Below are 17,570 nucleotides of genomic sequence, written 5' to 3' on the forward strand. Positions count from 1 at the left end.
GAGACATGATTAGCTGCATTTAGTAAATATTTTATTTATTTTATTTTATTTATTTATTTATTCTTTTGTCCCTTTTAACACACACTGTAATTTTTACCATTTTGTATTAACAGTTCTTTGCCTACGTCCTGATGATAATATACTGAATCTATTTTTACTTGTGCTTTTGAAAAGTAATGAAGATATTAGCTTATTCTGTTGTTACGTTAAATTTTATTGTACATGTTTTGTAGAGAACATTTACAAATAGAAAAAGTGATTTCCAGCATGGAATAGATTCAACACAACATCGAGTATCTCACTGTTACTGCAATAGATTGTCCTGCTAGAAAAAACTAGTTAAATTTATAGATAAACTTGAACGGCTTCGTTCGCCAGCCTACGGCAAGAAGCGTTGTTTCGGAGACATCCAATTAATAGCCAAAATGTTACTGCAAAGGTTTTCACCATTCATTCTACAGACAGGTAACTACGTTGAAAATGGCCGCATGATTCGAGCGTGCTGCTTCCGAATCTCAAAACCGTTTGTCGATATATATTTTCTAGGTATATACGCCGGATGTTTCAGATCCCATGACGGAGAGAATCCAATCGGGAGCTACGCATGTAGTTATGGAAGAACGTATAGTCTTATCAACTTCGGTAGAATCTGCAGAGGAAAAAAAGTTAATAGTGAGGACTCTTCTTTTGTACGCTGCGTACATTTTTTAACGATCAGAAGTCCCGAGAATATATTGTTAATATTTTTTATGTGTGTAATTTTCAATGTATATCAGTCGGTAAATATTTTGTGTATTGTTCTTGAGAATTATTAACTTATTTCAAGTTATGGATGGAGAATCTGTATCACGCACTAATTTTCACCGATTGTTAATAAAGAAAAATTGGCCGTAGAACGCGCGTTTCGAAGTACAGTTTTTAGCTTCGACGTAGCGGAGTATGAATTAAATAATTTTCAGTGAAGAATGGTGATTTTCTTCACAGATCACGCTTTGAAAGTACAATAGGTATCCTGATTTCTGAGTGTGATAGTGAATATTGAATGTTATAATCCATATGGTTTGCTCATGGTGCGTGTATTTAGTAAAACAAATTTTAATAGTGTTTAATATAATGATACTTTAACTAACTATAGGTATTAAAAGCTATCTGTTATTAAGTACAAATCGATATACCTTCTTTATTTTAGGTTTCAATACAACAACAAACGTTGTTGTGCTGGCCGCGACGAATCGTGTTGACATCTTGGACCAAGCATTGCTACGACCAGGAAGATTTGACCGACAGATTTATGTACCTGCGCCTGACATCAAAGGTCGTGCCTCAATATTTAAGGTGCATTTGGGGCCTTTAAAGACGAAGTTAGATAAACTGGATTTATCGCGGAAGTTGGCTGCTCTGACTCCAGGTTTTACAGGTAAGAATATTGGTTTTCCTAATACTGTTTTAAAAGCAGTAAAGCGTTGTAATTTTTGTCATATAATCTTGTGATTGGATGATCATATGGTAACAAAGGAAACTCGCAGCATGCCATGTTGGAGGCCGCGGAAATTTTAGCGTCGTGTTATGCGAGGACTGTACAGCTAGCGATATACAGTTTGCTGCAAAAGAAATATCAAATGGGGCTTGTCAAACGGAAGGCATCTACTATATAGGGTTTATCTTCTTCAAGTTTGGGGAAAATTTCAGACAATTTGAGCAAAATTATAATAGTTACATCAGCTGATACTAAAGCAAAATTTCAGACTGTTTTCACAATCCTAGAAAAATAACAATAATAAACTAAATGGGCTGAAATTCAAACAAAATTTCAGACTGTTTTAATGATATTAGCAAAATAATAATAATAAAATAAATCAACTAAAGTTCGAGCATGTTTCAAATTGTTTTCACGATGTTAGTAAAATAAGAATAAAAATAAATCGGAAAGTACCCTTACTTTTGAAAAGCTCCGTCAGCACAGCCTTCTATATATATATATATATTTCAGGTGCAGAGGAGTCGGTTTGAAATTTTGCTGTATTGAAAGCAAAATTACAGTTGAATTTCAGGATTTTTCACGATTTTTGCAAGATTTTGCTTTTTTGCGAAGTAACTTGTACCAGTGCCTATGAGATACCTTTTTGAACTCAGGAATCGAAGAGAGAAACTAAATTTCCTGTTTTTGTTTTGAGAATAAAAACGGAAAGTGTTATATCTTCTGAAAAAAAAAAAAATCAGAACCATTTTTTTGTTGTTGTTATTGACTCAAAGAAGCAATATATGACTTTAATTCTTACTGTAATCAAAACATAGTTTCAGACTGTTTTTAAGATTATTCACAATTTTTGGATTGCGTTTTTGCTATTTTTCTTCTTTTCTTTCTTTTCTTTTTTTTTTTAATAACACACTTCTCCAATGAAAAAATATAAGGGAGTTACGTATTTTCATTTAGAACGATGGGTATATGAAAAGTTCTCTGTGTAATATTGCAGAGTAATTTTAAGAAAGTGGCCTGATAATTGCTTGGGATATATTATTTAAAGCCGAGGCATTCCTCGTGACGTCATGAAAAGATCCTACTTTATTTCTCAGATGTAAGTAGTTCCCATTGTATTTAGCAGGACTAAGTTTCTCCAAATTTTACTTTGAGTGCCTGGTAAGATTACATTTTATTTTTGATTTCCTAGTCTCTTATCTTTACTTTCCTATTTCTCCATTTTGTTTGCCTTCGTATGTAGTGTTACAATTGACTTTTTTTTTCTCTTTTTACGTCCTTAAGCAAAACTGAACTACTTTATACATGGGTTCTAAACTACACCTGGCTCTGAATACACAGTAATTGACGGGCAAATAAACCATTATGCAAAATTTGGACTGTTATAGTTCACGTGTATTTTCATAATCTGGCTAATGTTGTTGAAATAGCTAATGTCTTATATCTCCTTGTTGCCAGGTGCTGATATTGCCAATGTATGCAACGAAGCGGCGCTGATAGCTGCCCGCGATATGACTGATTCCATCATACTGAAGCACTTCGAACAAGCCATTGAGCGAGTGGTTGCTGGTATGGAGAAGAAGACCAATGTCCTTCAACCTGAGGAGAAGAAAACTGTTGCCTACCATGAGGCGGGTCACGCAGTTGCAGGCTGGTTCTTGCGATATGCTGACCCTTTATTGAAGGCAAGTCATATAACAATTTATTCCCTCTTTAAGTATCCTACCACCAGGCATTTAGAGTTAACGGGAAAAGTAATTGACTTCATTATTTCCAGTAGATCTTCTACCAAGATATGTCTTCGTTCTGAATATTTAGGATTTCTTAGTAAACTACCTCTAATACTCAGATAGTATATTCATTTATTTATTGTTCGTTTTATTTATTTGTCATCAACACAACAGGTATAAACCCAATTATAGTGTTGGTCTGTTGCAAAATAAATTTACAATAGTTTTCTTAAATATATAGTTCATATTACAGATGCCAGTTTCTTTGTGTTCGACACATATAACAAGAGCATATTCTCCAGATTAGTGACTTCAACAATACGTTGACCCTTGTTTTTTTTTTTGCAATAGAACTAGCCAGAGTTATCAGCACGAGTTTTAAGTGTCGGAACATGAAAATTTAGTGTCGATATGAGATCCGTACAATTAAACTTATTTTGTACTATGTAATGGAGAAAAATCGATCTACCACGTTTCACCTTTGTTCAAGCGTAGGGATACAAAAGTTATCTACTAATATTAGATAGTTTTCATAGAATGGATAGATTCCAGTTGTCTTGTACGCCAAGTATTTGATAAATTTAGATTGGACTTTTTCCAGTTGGTGTCGGTATTACTGTTGCGTTGGGTTCCGGATCACAGCAGCATGTCCCAGTTTTGATCTGGCATAGCAGTAATACATTTTCGTTAGTATTGTAATATTGTTAAACTCCTTCCAGTTCAAATTATGAATCCTAACATTTTAAAAGATTCATTAACTATGTTCACGATATGGTTGTTAACTGTTAGTTTCGTATCAAATGTAACTCCAAGATCTTTGACTGAATTTAATCTATTTTATGAGATTTGATTAATTGAATAATTAAACTGTATTTGATTTTTGTTTCTAGTAAACAATAAAATGTTACATTTGTTTGTGTTTACTCTAAGTTCATTAAGAAAACATTAGTTCGCAAAATCTTGTAAATCATCGTTTAAATTTGCTTCGAACTGCAGAATAATTTTAGTAAAATTTTAAGGATAATGCTATTATTAGTTTCAGTATCATTCTTTCTTTTCGTCCTATCGATTTTGTCATTGTTTTCCGAGGTTGTTACTTCTTCGTTCCTCGTAATGCTCTTTGATGTATTCCCTTTCTCTCGTGTATCGGTTCGCGGATATTTTATTCCTTTGTGTTATATTCCTGATTTTAACACACCTTGATGCTTTTTAGGTACTTATTGAACTAGAAAAGGTTTTTGACCGCGTGAATTGGGAATTGTTATTGGAAGTTCTAAAGAAGGTTGGGTGGGAATGGAAAGATCGAAGACTCATAAGAAACTTATATATGAACCAACAAGTAAGTGTTAGAATAGAGGAGGAAATGACAGATGGGAGTGCAATTGGGAAGGAAGTTCGACTAGGATGCTGTCTTTCGCCTACAGTATTTAATATTTATCTAGAAGAGATAGTGAAAAACAGTCTACAAAATGAACACAGCATTTCAGTAGGAGATAGAATGATAAGGTGTATACTGTTTGCAGATGATATGGCGCTTGTTGCAGAATCTGAAAAGAAAATCAATAAGATGTTAGAAAACTTGAGGAAGAGCTGTGAAGAATATAGGATGAAAATAAGTGTTAGAGAGAAAATGCCATGGTGATTGGAACGAAGCGGTCGGTGTCAAATATAGAAGTAGAAGGGGAGAAAATAGAACAGGTGACTAGTTTTCGATACTTGGGTAGTATTATTAGTGATGATATGAAGTGTGAACGTGAAATAAAAGCAAGGATAGGAATGGCGAAAGAAGCCTTTAGGAGGAAGAAACTTCTGTTTTGTGGGACCTTGAATAGAAAGTTGAGAAAAAGACTTACAGAGTGCTTTGTGTGGAGTATTGTGCTGTAATGTTCAGAAACATGAACATTACGCAAAAATGATGAAAACTGACTGGAACCTTTCGAAATGTGTCGGTGGAGAAGAATGGAAAGAATTAGCTGAGTGGAGCGGAAAACGAATGAGAGGGTGTTAGAAATGGGGGGAAGAACAATTTTAGATATTATTAAGAAGAGGAAGAGAAAGTGGTTGGGACATTGGATAAGAAGAAACTGTATCATGAGGGACTGCTAGAGGGTATGATGACTGGAAAGAGGGAGAGGGCGAAGGAGACTACAATTAATGAACGATATCAAAACAGAGAAATCGCACGTGAAGACGAAGAGGTTAGCTGAAGCCCGTGGAGCATGGGAGCTTCTCCATTACAGCAAGTGACTTGCCAACAATGGGAGAATACCTATGATGATGATGATTTTTAGAGTGGCAGTCATTAACTCAGTTGATGCCCGTGCTACACGCCGGTGTCGTGATGACTGGGTCAAATACGCTCATCTGCTTATTACACTTCCATTAGTTCTGAACTAAACCATCAAATGTTAAAACCAATAATTTTGTGTGTCTTCGTGTTTGTTCGTATCATAGTCATTAGTCAACTGAGAATCAGTCCACTGCACTCGGAGTAAACAAGCAATAATGCTTCTAGTGCAGAATTAACCAGAGTCTATTAGCTATTGACAAATAAGTAACACAATCAGCGACTTACTGTCAATTAGTCACAATCAGTGATCAGATGTCTCAAATAGTTATTAGATCATATTACATAGAAAATTGCAAAACTTGGTTTATGAGATTTAATGTTACTTCTAAGTGCAAACATGAAAGCAAAGGAATGTAAGAAACAATCAATCAGCATAAAAACTATTTGAAATATTTTATTTCTTGTGTATTACAATATTGTTGTAATTACTAAATGTCCAATTTTCCTCTTTGATGCAGGTGTCCATTATTCCGCGAGGCAAAGGTTTAGGCTATGCTCAGTATCTACCAAAGGAGCAGTATTTGTATTCAAAAGAGCAGCTGTTTGATAGAATGTGTATGACGCTCGGTGGCCGCGTATCAGAAGAGATCTTCTTTGGAAGAATCACAACAGGTGCACAAGATGACCTGCAGAAGGTCACACAAAGCGCTTATTCCCAGGTATGTTTGCTATCACCAGTACCTTTCCTTAATTTCTAGCCGGCACATATTCTGTAAGTGTTTTTCTAAGTATGCAATAATGTACCACAACTCCCAGCATCTCCACCATGTTCCGTCTCTGTATGTAGTGACGGCAAGGCACTGAAGGCAACCTAGAAAAATATAACTAAATCGTTGCCAATAAATTGGGGATGTTTTCTCCACCACCAGCTTTGAGAAGCTGGAAACATGAACGATCAAATCGTTCAATCCTTTCATAAATATACATTAATACTAAACTTGGGATAGCTCTAAAATAGCTGTTATAATAATTATAAATGAAATACATAAAATGCATTTAGAAAAAAAGATTAAGCAGAATTTACGTTGGTAAAATAAGAATATATGGTCTGTAGAATGTAATGCTTTGTTGTGTAAAGTGCCTTCAATATGTCAGCTGAGTACAATACCTTAATATATCATGGTAAGTCTATGAGCTGTCGTTAATCGAAGTTGCTCCGTCCAAAATCTTATCCACACTGTCTCGATAAACTCGGTGTTTTTGGTTTTATTCAAAGGCTATTTGACAAAAGCCCACCCCTTTTTCTTCTCTTCTCCATAAAAGGTAATAGACTTCAAATGTTAGGGAACACCCACAATCACGTTGCAATGACGTAGATCGAAAGTTCTAGAAGGTTTAGGACATAAACCTCCAAGGTAGTACCTCAAACATTACCTTCAATCGACCTCACAGGAGGTGACATCATTCAACGTGAACTTGACAATTCAGCTGATTAAAGTAGAAAAAGCGGATTTCAACAATAAAATAATGTTTATGTATGCGGATATAGACCACATCACTGTGTAGAAAGCATTAGCTGGCATGTTAGTCAATATCAAAGTATTGACTCGACAAAGTAACACAATAAAGTATAGCTGACATATGACAAGATGTGTATTGTGTAAAAGTAGCTAGTAAGGGAATGAAGATCAGGATAAGGAATATGATGTAGACATGGGCAGGGTAAAGAACTTCTGCTATTACACCTAGTTTAATGATCCAAACAAGTTTATACAAGATCCTTCTGAGAAGCTTTAAGCTACATGAGTTCAATTCCTTAAAAAAGTAAAATAAGACAAAATAAAATAAAAATATCAATTTTGTAAATGTCATCCACTGGAATAGAACGACGGACTTCCTGGACCATATCTCTCAGCATGTAACAGTAGGTAAGATGATTGTGTACCTACATAATGAAATTTCTGTTTCCATCCAACAATTAGATATATTTATTTTACACAAAACGCTTATTCCTAGGTGTGTTCACTATCACACATTCATTTTCTTATTCATAAGAAGTATGTGTTCTATAGATATTACAATAGAGTCTCGACTATCCAACTCGCCACTCTACGTCCCAGTTCAGTGAAACAAATAAAAATAAAAGCGTAATGAAATGAGGAAAAGATTTTTGAACGATCTTACTCGACCTTTAACCTCATATAATCGGCTTGCGTAAATGGAGGAACATTGCTTTGTGGAAGAGGCCTAAATGGAGAAGCAACCAATTACCGATATCAAGGACTTTACAAAAACCAAAACTTTTGACTCGTTTTTATCTTGGGCCTACTTTTCACATTTGTGTAATCACTTATCAGTGAACAATAAAATAAATTTGTAAGAATTAGACCTAAGTTTTATTTTAATGTTTCTTTTATTTTAAGTATGTATGTAGTCATATTGTACAGGGTACGTCATTTTGCTTGTTTCAGTTAAGTTAGACATTTTAAAATTTATTGTAAAATGTGTACCGTATTTTTTCTCTTGGACTTTGTTTTTCTGTAAAAAATTTTTAAATCGTACAATGCAGTGCATACGAATATTTATAAAGTACTGAATTACACTAAGAGGTCAGAAAATATATGAATAAGAGTGGGTTTTGGTATGAAAAGTGTTCTTTAATGGTGTAAGTGGGACCCTGACTCTTGTTATCCGGCCTGTCCTTCCACCATTTGGACGGATAGTCAAGGAGTCTATACTGTTTTTGGAAGTGCCAGTCTTACCTACCAGAATTGTAGGTAAGATTGTTTTGTACCTTCATAATGAAATTCGTTGTGAGTAACTTAGTGGTGGATCCAATAAGCTAATTATTATTTGTATCTTCCTTTTGGTTCATGTGTGCGACATTTTTTTTAAATCAATCTAACAGCGAAATGTTTCATACCAACAGATCATTAAATGATGACCACCAACATAACAGCATGTATGTCCGTTTTCTCCTTCCACACAACAGCGATCCAACGTGCCCGGAATGTAAGGAAATGTCGGTAGTCGTCCGCTGATATGGCCAACCAAGCTGCGTGTAATGCGGCCTTCAATGTCGAGATGGAAGGTGTTCGATATACTATTCTATGACGTTCCACAATTGCTCATTGGGGTCGAAATACGGGTAGTTTTGGGGACTTGAAAGATGCGTGAAGTTTTTATTGTGTTCCTGGAATTATTCCTGCAGAGGACGTACGCGATGCCTAGTTGCATTATCGTGTTGGAAGATATTATCACTATGGTGGGATGTGCCCAGTCTGCCAGGAGACCGCGATACCGGACACCAGTCATACGTTTCCCTGCAACCACCTGGAGATCTAGTTCTTGCTATGCAAACATGCTTCATACCATACACCTAACTGTACTGTTATCACCATGCTCCAGGACTCGATCGCCTCATGGGTGTTCCTAGCACCACACATGCATACCTCCCCCCCTCCCTTCGTCCGCGGAGTGTAGTGTGAAAGTCATTCCGCACCAGATCAGCAAATCTACTTTTAGTTTTCTGTCTTGGAATTCGCATGTTCGGTGCACCAGGCAAATCGGTGTTGATATTGAACTTGGATGATGAGCCGCGTAACGCCGGGACTGTCTGCTAGAATACTCCATACGTGTGATTGTACATTGCATGTTGAAAGGGTGTATGTTTTCGAATGAGACAATTGTTTGGGCAGTCAACCACTTCACGGGGTTGACCTGTAATTTGTTGCAGTTGTTGAATTTGACGTGCATCCCGACAATCAACCGAACTTACACCGCCCTCTGAAGGTTTGCTGACGCTTTGTCATTTGCCTTGTTGATACCAGTCTTTATACACTTTCACTACAGCTGCTCTCAAACACACCGCTAGTGCAACCGTTTGTGCGATCGAGGCATCTTCTCTTCGGAATCCGTGATCTCACCTTTTTCAGTCATTGATAAATCTCGGCGTTTACCCATTACGTGCGTTCTCTTAGATCTGCCTAATTACGCAGGGCCGTAGTTATGCACTACTTGGATAAGAACTAGGTCATCAGAAAAACACGTCGGAACAAGATCGAATATTCTATTCGGAGAAGTTGTCCGAACTCAGTGGTTGGTCGGTGGAAACACTATTTCGGAATTGATTGGTATAAGTGCTATTTCGGATATTCCTTTCTTGATGCATAATCTATTCGAACTTGAATTCACTCACAACCTGATGGGAAGAAGTGGCTAACTGCGTATCCTTTTAAGTTTTCAAAATGTCTGTGTATGACCATTAAATATCAAGAAACGTGGATGGTTTGCTTATGCCTCGTCACATACGTGGGCAAAGTTATGCTTAAGTGCTTTTATATCATCTCTAGAGATCTCAGATTGTATAAGCCAAAAACTGAGACACTTTAGATCTCACTCAAGCTAGAGGCTATCAATTCCGCATCTGGCGAAAATTATTCGCCTCCGAGGACTGGTGTAGTTTTGAGAACAAATAAGAGTTTTAAGGTCTAGACCTGATGGGTAGATACATATGGCAGTAACATGTGCTAGAATGGACCTGTTTCACGATGTCAGAAAATAAGTTTTTAGTTTAATGTCCAATGGTTATGCCCTTTAGATTAAAAGAGACGACGGATAAATGCAAGTGGATGATTATGAACGAATTGGTGAAACGATGAAAGCAAGCAAACCCCGAAAATAACAAGTGGACACGATATTATCCACCATAAACTCATTCCCTGGGATTTAACCTGGAATCCTCGACACCAGAGGTGAATGTTGTATTATTGACACTAGTAGAGCCGTCCTTGTCTTTTTTTTATTTATTTATTTATTTTTTTTTTCGCGAAAGATTTGCTTAAAGTTGATCCTTGAGCTTTGCATAATACTTTTCGGGTATCTTTTTGTAATTTTAAGGTACTTAATAAGCATTGTGGATTTAATGTTCACAAAATTTTCTATTTCTTGTTTCGATTGAGGAACTCAACTTCATCATTAACAACAATATAAATGGATAGGTTTTTTTGCATACGATATGTATTGTCTGTTTTTTTTTTTTTTTTTTTTTTCATACATAGTGTTCTGTATATAAGAGCGTATTACTCAATTGCTCACTTAAGTCCAAGGATTTTTATTTCTAGCAGGAAGTTACAGCGTTCACCTCTGGTGCATGGGGTCCTTGGTTTCATCCCAGGTCGCGCGAAATGAGCTTTGTGGTGGAAGAACACCGTCTGCGTGGGTCTTCTCGGGGTTCCCCCTTTCCTCCCACTTTACTCACTCTACCATTTTCCTTAATTTCTCAACATCACCGTCTCGTTTAGCCTAGCTGGCATAACCGTGGGGCGTAAAACTGAAAGATTTCAATTGTAGTAGGGAGTCTATTTCCCAAAACAGGAGAGCTTCGATGGATTGATTCACCATTGGATTGATCCTTTACATATTTATGTAGGCTAAAACCATGTGGTTTTGGATCTAGACATGCTGCTTTGCTTTGCAAGTTGTTTCGGATTGAAATATGTGTTTTATATTTGAGATACGGTAGACAGATGTTGTTCATTGAGTTCTGCAGAAAAAAAAAAACTGTATTAACCAATTTCACTGTTGTTGTTGGCTCGGCGAACAAACATGGCAGTGGTAGATATGACATCAAATTTTGATGATTATCCTTTATATTCTTAGATCTTCAAGAAAATCGTCAAATATCTCAGTTTTGTTATCACGGTTGATTTCTCCATATATATATATGATGCCACATCGATGATTGATGATAAAAATTTGAGCACAATAACTTTGTTGCGAATTTTTTATTTTCAGTGGGTTTTTTAATTCGTTATTTCAAACTTGTTTTTTTGTTTAATTACTCAATAAAGAAAATAGTAAAATTTTCTCGCTTTTTGTTCTACATTTTCTACAAGCTTTTTCATGTGCGTCCAATTGTTACATTGTTGTTGCGGTGTGGCTAGGTTAAGACTCAGGCAGTCACGTTTTTTCCATAGTCATAAAACAGTTTATTTCCTTGTGTAGTTTTCTGACAATTTGTTTCCATATATAGTGTGTTATGTTCAACTTGCAGTTCAATTTGACCTGGAGCTTATCAGATTGCTCAAATAATGAGTAGTAGGAGATGTGATTATTATTATTATTTCTGTGATTATTATTACTTAGATGATGAGAAATAGATTCATGCTTTATTAAAAAAAAACTGTATAGTAAGCATAAAAACTTACATTTCTTTTGTCGTTACAGGTCGTAGTCTTTGGAATGAACGAGAAAGTGGGTAACGTAAGCTTTAACATCCCACAGCCAGGAGAGATGGTGTTCGAGAAGCCTTATTCTGAGCAAACAGCACAGATCATAGACACGGAAGTGCGAGCTCTTATTGCAAGTGCATACGATCGAACAAGGGCCCTTTTAATAGAACATAAGGAAGATGTGCGAAACGTAAGAGAAGTTGATCATTTTGATTAGTAACATGTTTAGCGTGCTTTAACTCATTGTTATGTATGTATCATGAAAATCTCTCTGGTAAGAAATATTGATTTTTTTTTTTTTAGTTTAACGTCTCTTTCAGCAGCGAGGCTATGTGAGTGGTAAGTAATTGTAAATGCCTTGACATTACAGCGCATGATGAGTTATGCCCGACCAAATGACTTCTAATTGTATAATGTGTGGTCAGTACATCGTTAAAAAAAAAAATGTGAATCACTAAATTCGGATAGCTCCAAAGTGTCTCATAGTACTGAGTGCGCACTAAAAATTCTGTCCTTCAAAGGAGTCGAACATGAGATCACGCGTGCCTTCCATGGATGAGCAGAATAGAAACTCCAATCTTGTGGGAGGGCCGCGGTGGCTCAGTGGTAGAGCGTTCACCTGTGGTGCATGGGGTCCCGGGTTCAAACCCTGCTCCCGCCAAGTGAACTTTGTGATGGACAAACACCGTGTGCGTGGCTTTCCTCGGGCTTCCCTGTTTTCCTCCTACTTTCTTCATTCCACCATTTCATTCATTTCTCATTATCACCGTCTCCTTTAGCCTAGCCGGCATAACCATGCGACGTAAAACTTAAAAATTTCATTTCCAATCTTGTGGGCTACTCGGTAACTTCCTACTTATTAATGCGTGTAATAACACGAAGAAAAGACATGCATTCGTAAAATTCAGTACGGTCCACGAAAACTTCAACCAAAGCAAACCAGCTCCCTTCTCTTTTCCTGTGTTGGTTTGTTGGTTGATAATAGTTTGACATTCCTTTCAGCAGCAAGGCTATATGAGACGTGGACTTACAGCTTAATGTGAGATCCGGAGTACATGAGTTTCCACCGCCTTTCCTGTGTATTTTACTGATTATATTAGGCGCTGGAAACGGTTTTGTCATTGCTTATGCGAAGTTAACACGTATAATCTGAAACACCTGCTGCAACATCACATCGTCGAAACTCCGGACGAGAATTTCAATCTGCTGTTTAAGTTCGGGTATAATCCATGGGTCAACCCTATTCACAAGTAAAAATCAACACTGTTAAGTCTTTTGATCATGGAATTCTTAACCCGACTTTACGTTTACTAGTGAATAACTCATGAAAATGGCATGAGAATGCATGTGATACACAGTATGTTCCAGTTCTAAAAGAAATAGTATTCCTGTTTATAGTCGACTAACTGCTATAAGATTCAAGACTATAGTAGTATTTACAATGTTTACAAAGAATATTAGACCAACAATTTGCTTTCGCTTAACCGCGTACCAGTTACTGATTGTATGAAGGGGCTTATGCACGTTGGTGTAACAAATGTACATTCTCTATGTATCCAAGGCCCGCTGTTCTGAGCATAAACTTGTCTAGAAAGGAGATATTATACTTAATTCAACATATAATGCATTTCAATGTCAAACTAGATCCGCATTTAGTAGCCAGTGGCAATGTGACGTGTGTTTTATTACGTGGGTCGTTCAATATATGTTTGAGATTCAGGCATTTGTTCCACCGTTGTACCAATTTTTCCAAACCATTTAAAAAAAAATGGACTCTGCTTATTTAGCACTTCTTACATTTCGCTTCTCTTCTTCATCCGTTCCGAAACGTTCATTGTCCATCGGAAGTGTAATGATGGATAAATATTTCATCCCCTGTCACAGTGCGCATGAGTAATGCATTGCTATCTTGCTGGTATCGCATTAAACCTTCAAGACTACAACTCGTTCTCATCTGTCGAACTGTTTTTGATACTTATGATACTCGGAAAATGGCGACGTTTTCATTACAAGAAAAGCGTGTAATCATTCGTTTTCTCCATTTGCGCGCTGTGACACCGTTTGAAATCGCTAGTTGAATGAGACATTTGATGATGGTGTCATGGATGTGTCTAATGTGCGTTCGTGGGTGCGGCAATTCAGAGAAGACAGAACGCTCGATCATGTCAGATCGGCTTGTGCGAGGCCAAGGTTGTCTTGGTTTGAAGTTACATGACGTTCTGCCTTCTTTGAACTGTCGCAGTCACGAACGCGCACTAGACACATCCATGACATCATCATCACGTGTCTCACTCAGTTGGAGATGAATTTCAAGTGGTATCACACACACAAATGGAGAAAATGACGAGTATCGTAAGTATCAAAAACAGTCATCCACTCGAGTTTGTGTGCCGTACGGTGTTGCCATCTCTGTCACGCGTTGACAATTAGTACTCGCGTATTTTAAAATAAACATCACGTTTCTACCTGTTACCAATCCTGAGAAAAAATTGGAGGTGTTATAACTTAAATGCACCTCGTAACTTCTCAAACTTGCTCTTCTTGAGGTTTTTTTTTTTTTTCATCTACTTTCTGCTCATCGTTTGTGCCTTGGTCGTTATGCAACCCAAACGACCTGATTGGGAGGCTGGTTGCATATACTCTTGCACTTTCTGAATAAAAGATGTAGTTGGGAGAAAATTCATGATTGGAGAGTTCTCAATTGAGAAGGATGAGTCGGATGTTGTACCTACTGTTAATATTATGTCCAGCGCGAAAGTTTATAGGGCAACCATTAAAATTTTAGTGTTCCTATCGTGTTCATTTCTTCCGTTTCTGTGTGATTGCCACTCGGAGAATTTGATTCCATGGCTTAAATAACTGGAGGTCCTTTAATCGTCGAAACTTTCGGGAAAGCAACTCCAAACATGTTTTTGGTAATGTCGACACCACGAATTTTGCACTCAAGTCATGGGTCCTACTTATGAATCTGTGGACAGATTTGCTAACATTTTATTGTTTGAGGTTATTTTAGGCCTTTTCTAACAACCCTTTTGAAGTTTTTTTTTTTTTTTTTTTTTTTTTTTTTTTTTTTTTTTTCATTATTCAGTTCACATGTGGATGTGTTAGTATATATGCGTCTACGGTTTTAGTGGCAGAAATACCGAAGTCCACCTGATACCTTGTTGTTGTTCTGTTTTGTTCCATACAACAAGCATATAAGTCCAAGATACCATAAGATACTATATGCACTAGCTTTAGTTCGTTGCTCTTTATAGAAGAAGTACATTTGTTGTATAGGAATGGCTTTCAATGTATTACTTACGGAGCAACTTCACCTTCTTGTAATTCCGCTACCCCTGGAGGTACCACTAGCGAAATTTTTGAGATGGTTACTTACCATTTATGGTGCCTGCTTGTCCTTTGAATCTTTGGACCATCGTGTTTTCACCTTTTTTTAACACTTGATCAGAGCAACACCTAAATATATCCACAGATTTCAACGTCTACTACTTGCATTACGTTTCTTGCAGCAGTTAACTAGAGCGATTGCCTCGACCGAGATCGTTAATGAAATCAATTCGTTAACAACTTAAGGGATAACAATGTGTTTAACGATAGCTATCTATATCCCGTATTCCCTAAATGTAAGCAAATTATTGAATTCTGTTTATTGCAATAGATAGCTAGAGCAATTATTCCGGCCGAGATCATTAATGGAATCAATCCGCTAACGACTTAACGGATGTGTTTAACAGTGGGTATCCGTATGTCATATATATGACGTGACACTCTGGAGTGTATTTACCAGTTTATTTTACTTCGATTTTCGTAAGCCTATGCTGGGTTTTCTTTTCTTTTGCACTAATTAAAACTTTACCTCATTCATGTGTATGACCAGAGAACACTGACTCCACTTCTTCCTTTATCATAATTGGATTATGTTCAGATACTTAATGAACAGGATACGTAGTGAAACATTATTATTATTATTATTATTATTATTATTATTATTATTATTATTATTATTATTATTATTATTATTATTATTATTATTATTATTATAATATTTTTTACCACTGCTTTCTTTGTATTTTTCACTTTGTAATAGACATTGCATGTTTTTGTTATTTTTTTGAACCAATATTTTATTTCATTTTACCTATTTTTGTATGATCAGTTGTATGTTATGTCTATCTGCATGCGCCCTATCCTTGTATAAACTTTTTTTCTTTTTTTGAGGGGGCACTTGTGGCTGTAATTCTGTTTGTTCCCAATAAACATTTCAAACATTATTATTATTATTATTATTATTATTATTATTATTATTATTATTATTATTATTATTATTATTATTATTATTGTTGCATTTAAAAAGTAAGTAAAAATATAATCTTAAAATTTCCTTTGGTCACTTTTTTTTTTCGTAATTAAAATGGTGGAATTCCAATTCATTTACATTTTTTTGTTAAATTCAGATCCGTAAAATTTTAGTTGAAATGGAGAAGCTGCATATGGTAACACTGCCTACACTACACTGCTAAAGTTTGAGGAAGCAATTGGAAGGGGTGTCTCTCCTATTGAAAGGCGCTTATGCGCAGAAGGAGTAATTTTATACGTGAAAGTCTATAGTATAAATATTGCTGTTTGTTCTTATACTGTTTTGTTGTCTTTTATTATAAAATTCTGCTTCATTACAGGTGGCAGAGCGGTTACTGAGCAAGGAGATTCTAAGTCGCGACGACATGATTGAACTGCTTGGACCTCGACCTTTCCCAGAGAAGTCAACCTACGAGGAATTCGTTGAAGGCACAGGTTCCTTTGAAGAGGACACCTCCCTTCCAAAAGGATTGAAGGATTGGAACCAGCAGCGTGAAGAGGAGAGACCGAAAAAGCCCGAAGTAGCGACGAAAGATGAACACGAGAAAGTAACGCACTGATAAGAGCGTCGTGAAAGAAAGTGTACGCGCGCGTGTGTTGTGTGTTTATAGTTAAAAAGATAGTGTAGTTAAGCAAGTCCAGTCAGTATGTGACCATTAGTGGACGCTTTCAGTTGCCGAAATGTACTGAAAACTCGAGGGGAAGAGAAGAATTCGGTATATATATATTATTTAAATCCATTGTGTTATCATTCAACTTTGGTGTCCATTAGTTCCATCACGATATTCTATTGCGGCATTTGATTAAACTATTTTTTTTTTCTTCAAACAACAGACAAGATTTGCTGTTCTCTTCTCTTCTCAACGTCAGGAAATGCGATATTGCGTGAAGTCTACAAAAGAGGTAATGTGTGAAATAAATTATGTACATATATGTATATATATATATATATGAACCGCAGGAAAAAATAGCAAGTACATCGGTGTATTATTTTTTTAAAATATAAGTTATTTTTGAAATTTAGGCTTGTCAGCAAAATTATAATAATAAAAAAGTAACAGAAACTTATCATCAATGCAATCTGATCTTGGATGTACGTTTTACTAGTCAGAACTGTAATAATAATTATTATAATAAAAGAAATAAAGTTTTCAAACAGTTAATTCTTTGGTACATGTTTGGCCACATTCTTCAAAATTAGGAATCAATTTAAGAAAAGGCATTCTTTACTTTTTTAAAAGAGCAAAACTTTTTTCTTAATACATGGACTCTTTAAAGTTGGGAAGCAACTTTGCAAAATACCTTCTTTATTTAAGACGATATTTCTATTGAATTTATGTGATTGTATTGATTGTAATAAAATAATGTAAAAACCATCATTGTTTCGGCAAAATATTGTGTACTTGCTGAGTGTTACATTTCTTATAAATCTTCCGAAAAAGACAGTGTAATGAAGAAAGAAAGAAAAAGTATAGAAATGT

The 17,570-nt window shown here is 36.0% G+C and overlaps 1 protein-coding gene across 1 annotated transcript in view; it reads left to right on the forward strand.

Annotated features, from left to right (window-relative positions):
- Positions 1–17,570, forward strand: part of LOC145674361 (mitochondrial inner membrane m-AAA protease component AFG3L2-like) — a 354,119-nt gene that overhangs the window by 335,558 nt on the left and 991 nt on the right. Inside the window, exons 10-14 of the mRNA XM_081744313.1 lie at positions 1,190–1,417; positions 2,936–3,162; positions 6,016–6,216; positions 11,726–11,920; positions 16,410–17,570. The exon at positions 16,410–17,570 is cut by the window's right edge and continues 991 nt beyond it. Coding sequence (XP_081600439.1) covers positions 1,190–1,417; positions 2,936–3,162; positions 6,016–6,216; positions 11,726–11,920; positions 16,410–16,649 — 1,091 coding nt within the window. The 3' untranslated portion in view covers positions 16,650–17,570. The remainder of the gene's footprint in view (positions 1–1,189; positions 1,418–2,935; positions 3,163–6,015; positions 6,217–11,725; positions 11,921–16,409) is intronic.

The sequence above is a fragment of the Thermobia domestica genome, chromosome 17 (assembly GCF_964235325.1).
Source record: "Thermobia domestica chromosome 17, izTheDome1.hap1.1, whole genome shotgun sequence".
Classification (NCBI taxonomy): domain Eukaryota; kingdom Metazoa; phylum Arthropoda; class Insecta; order Zygentoma; family Lepismatidae; genus Thermobia; species Thermobia domestica.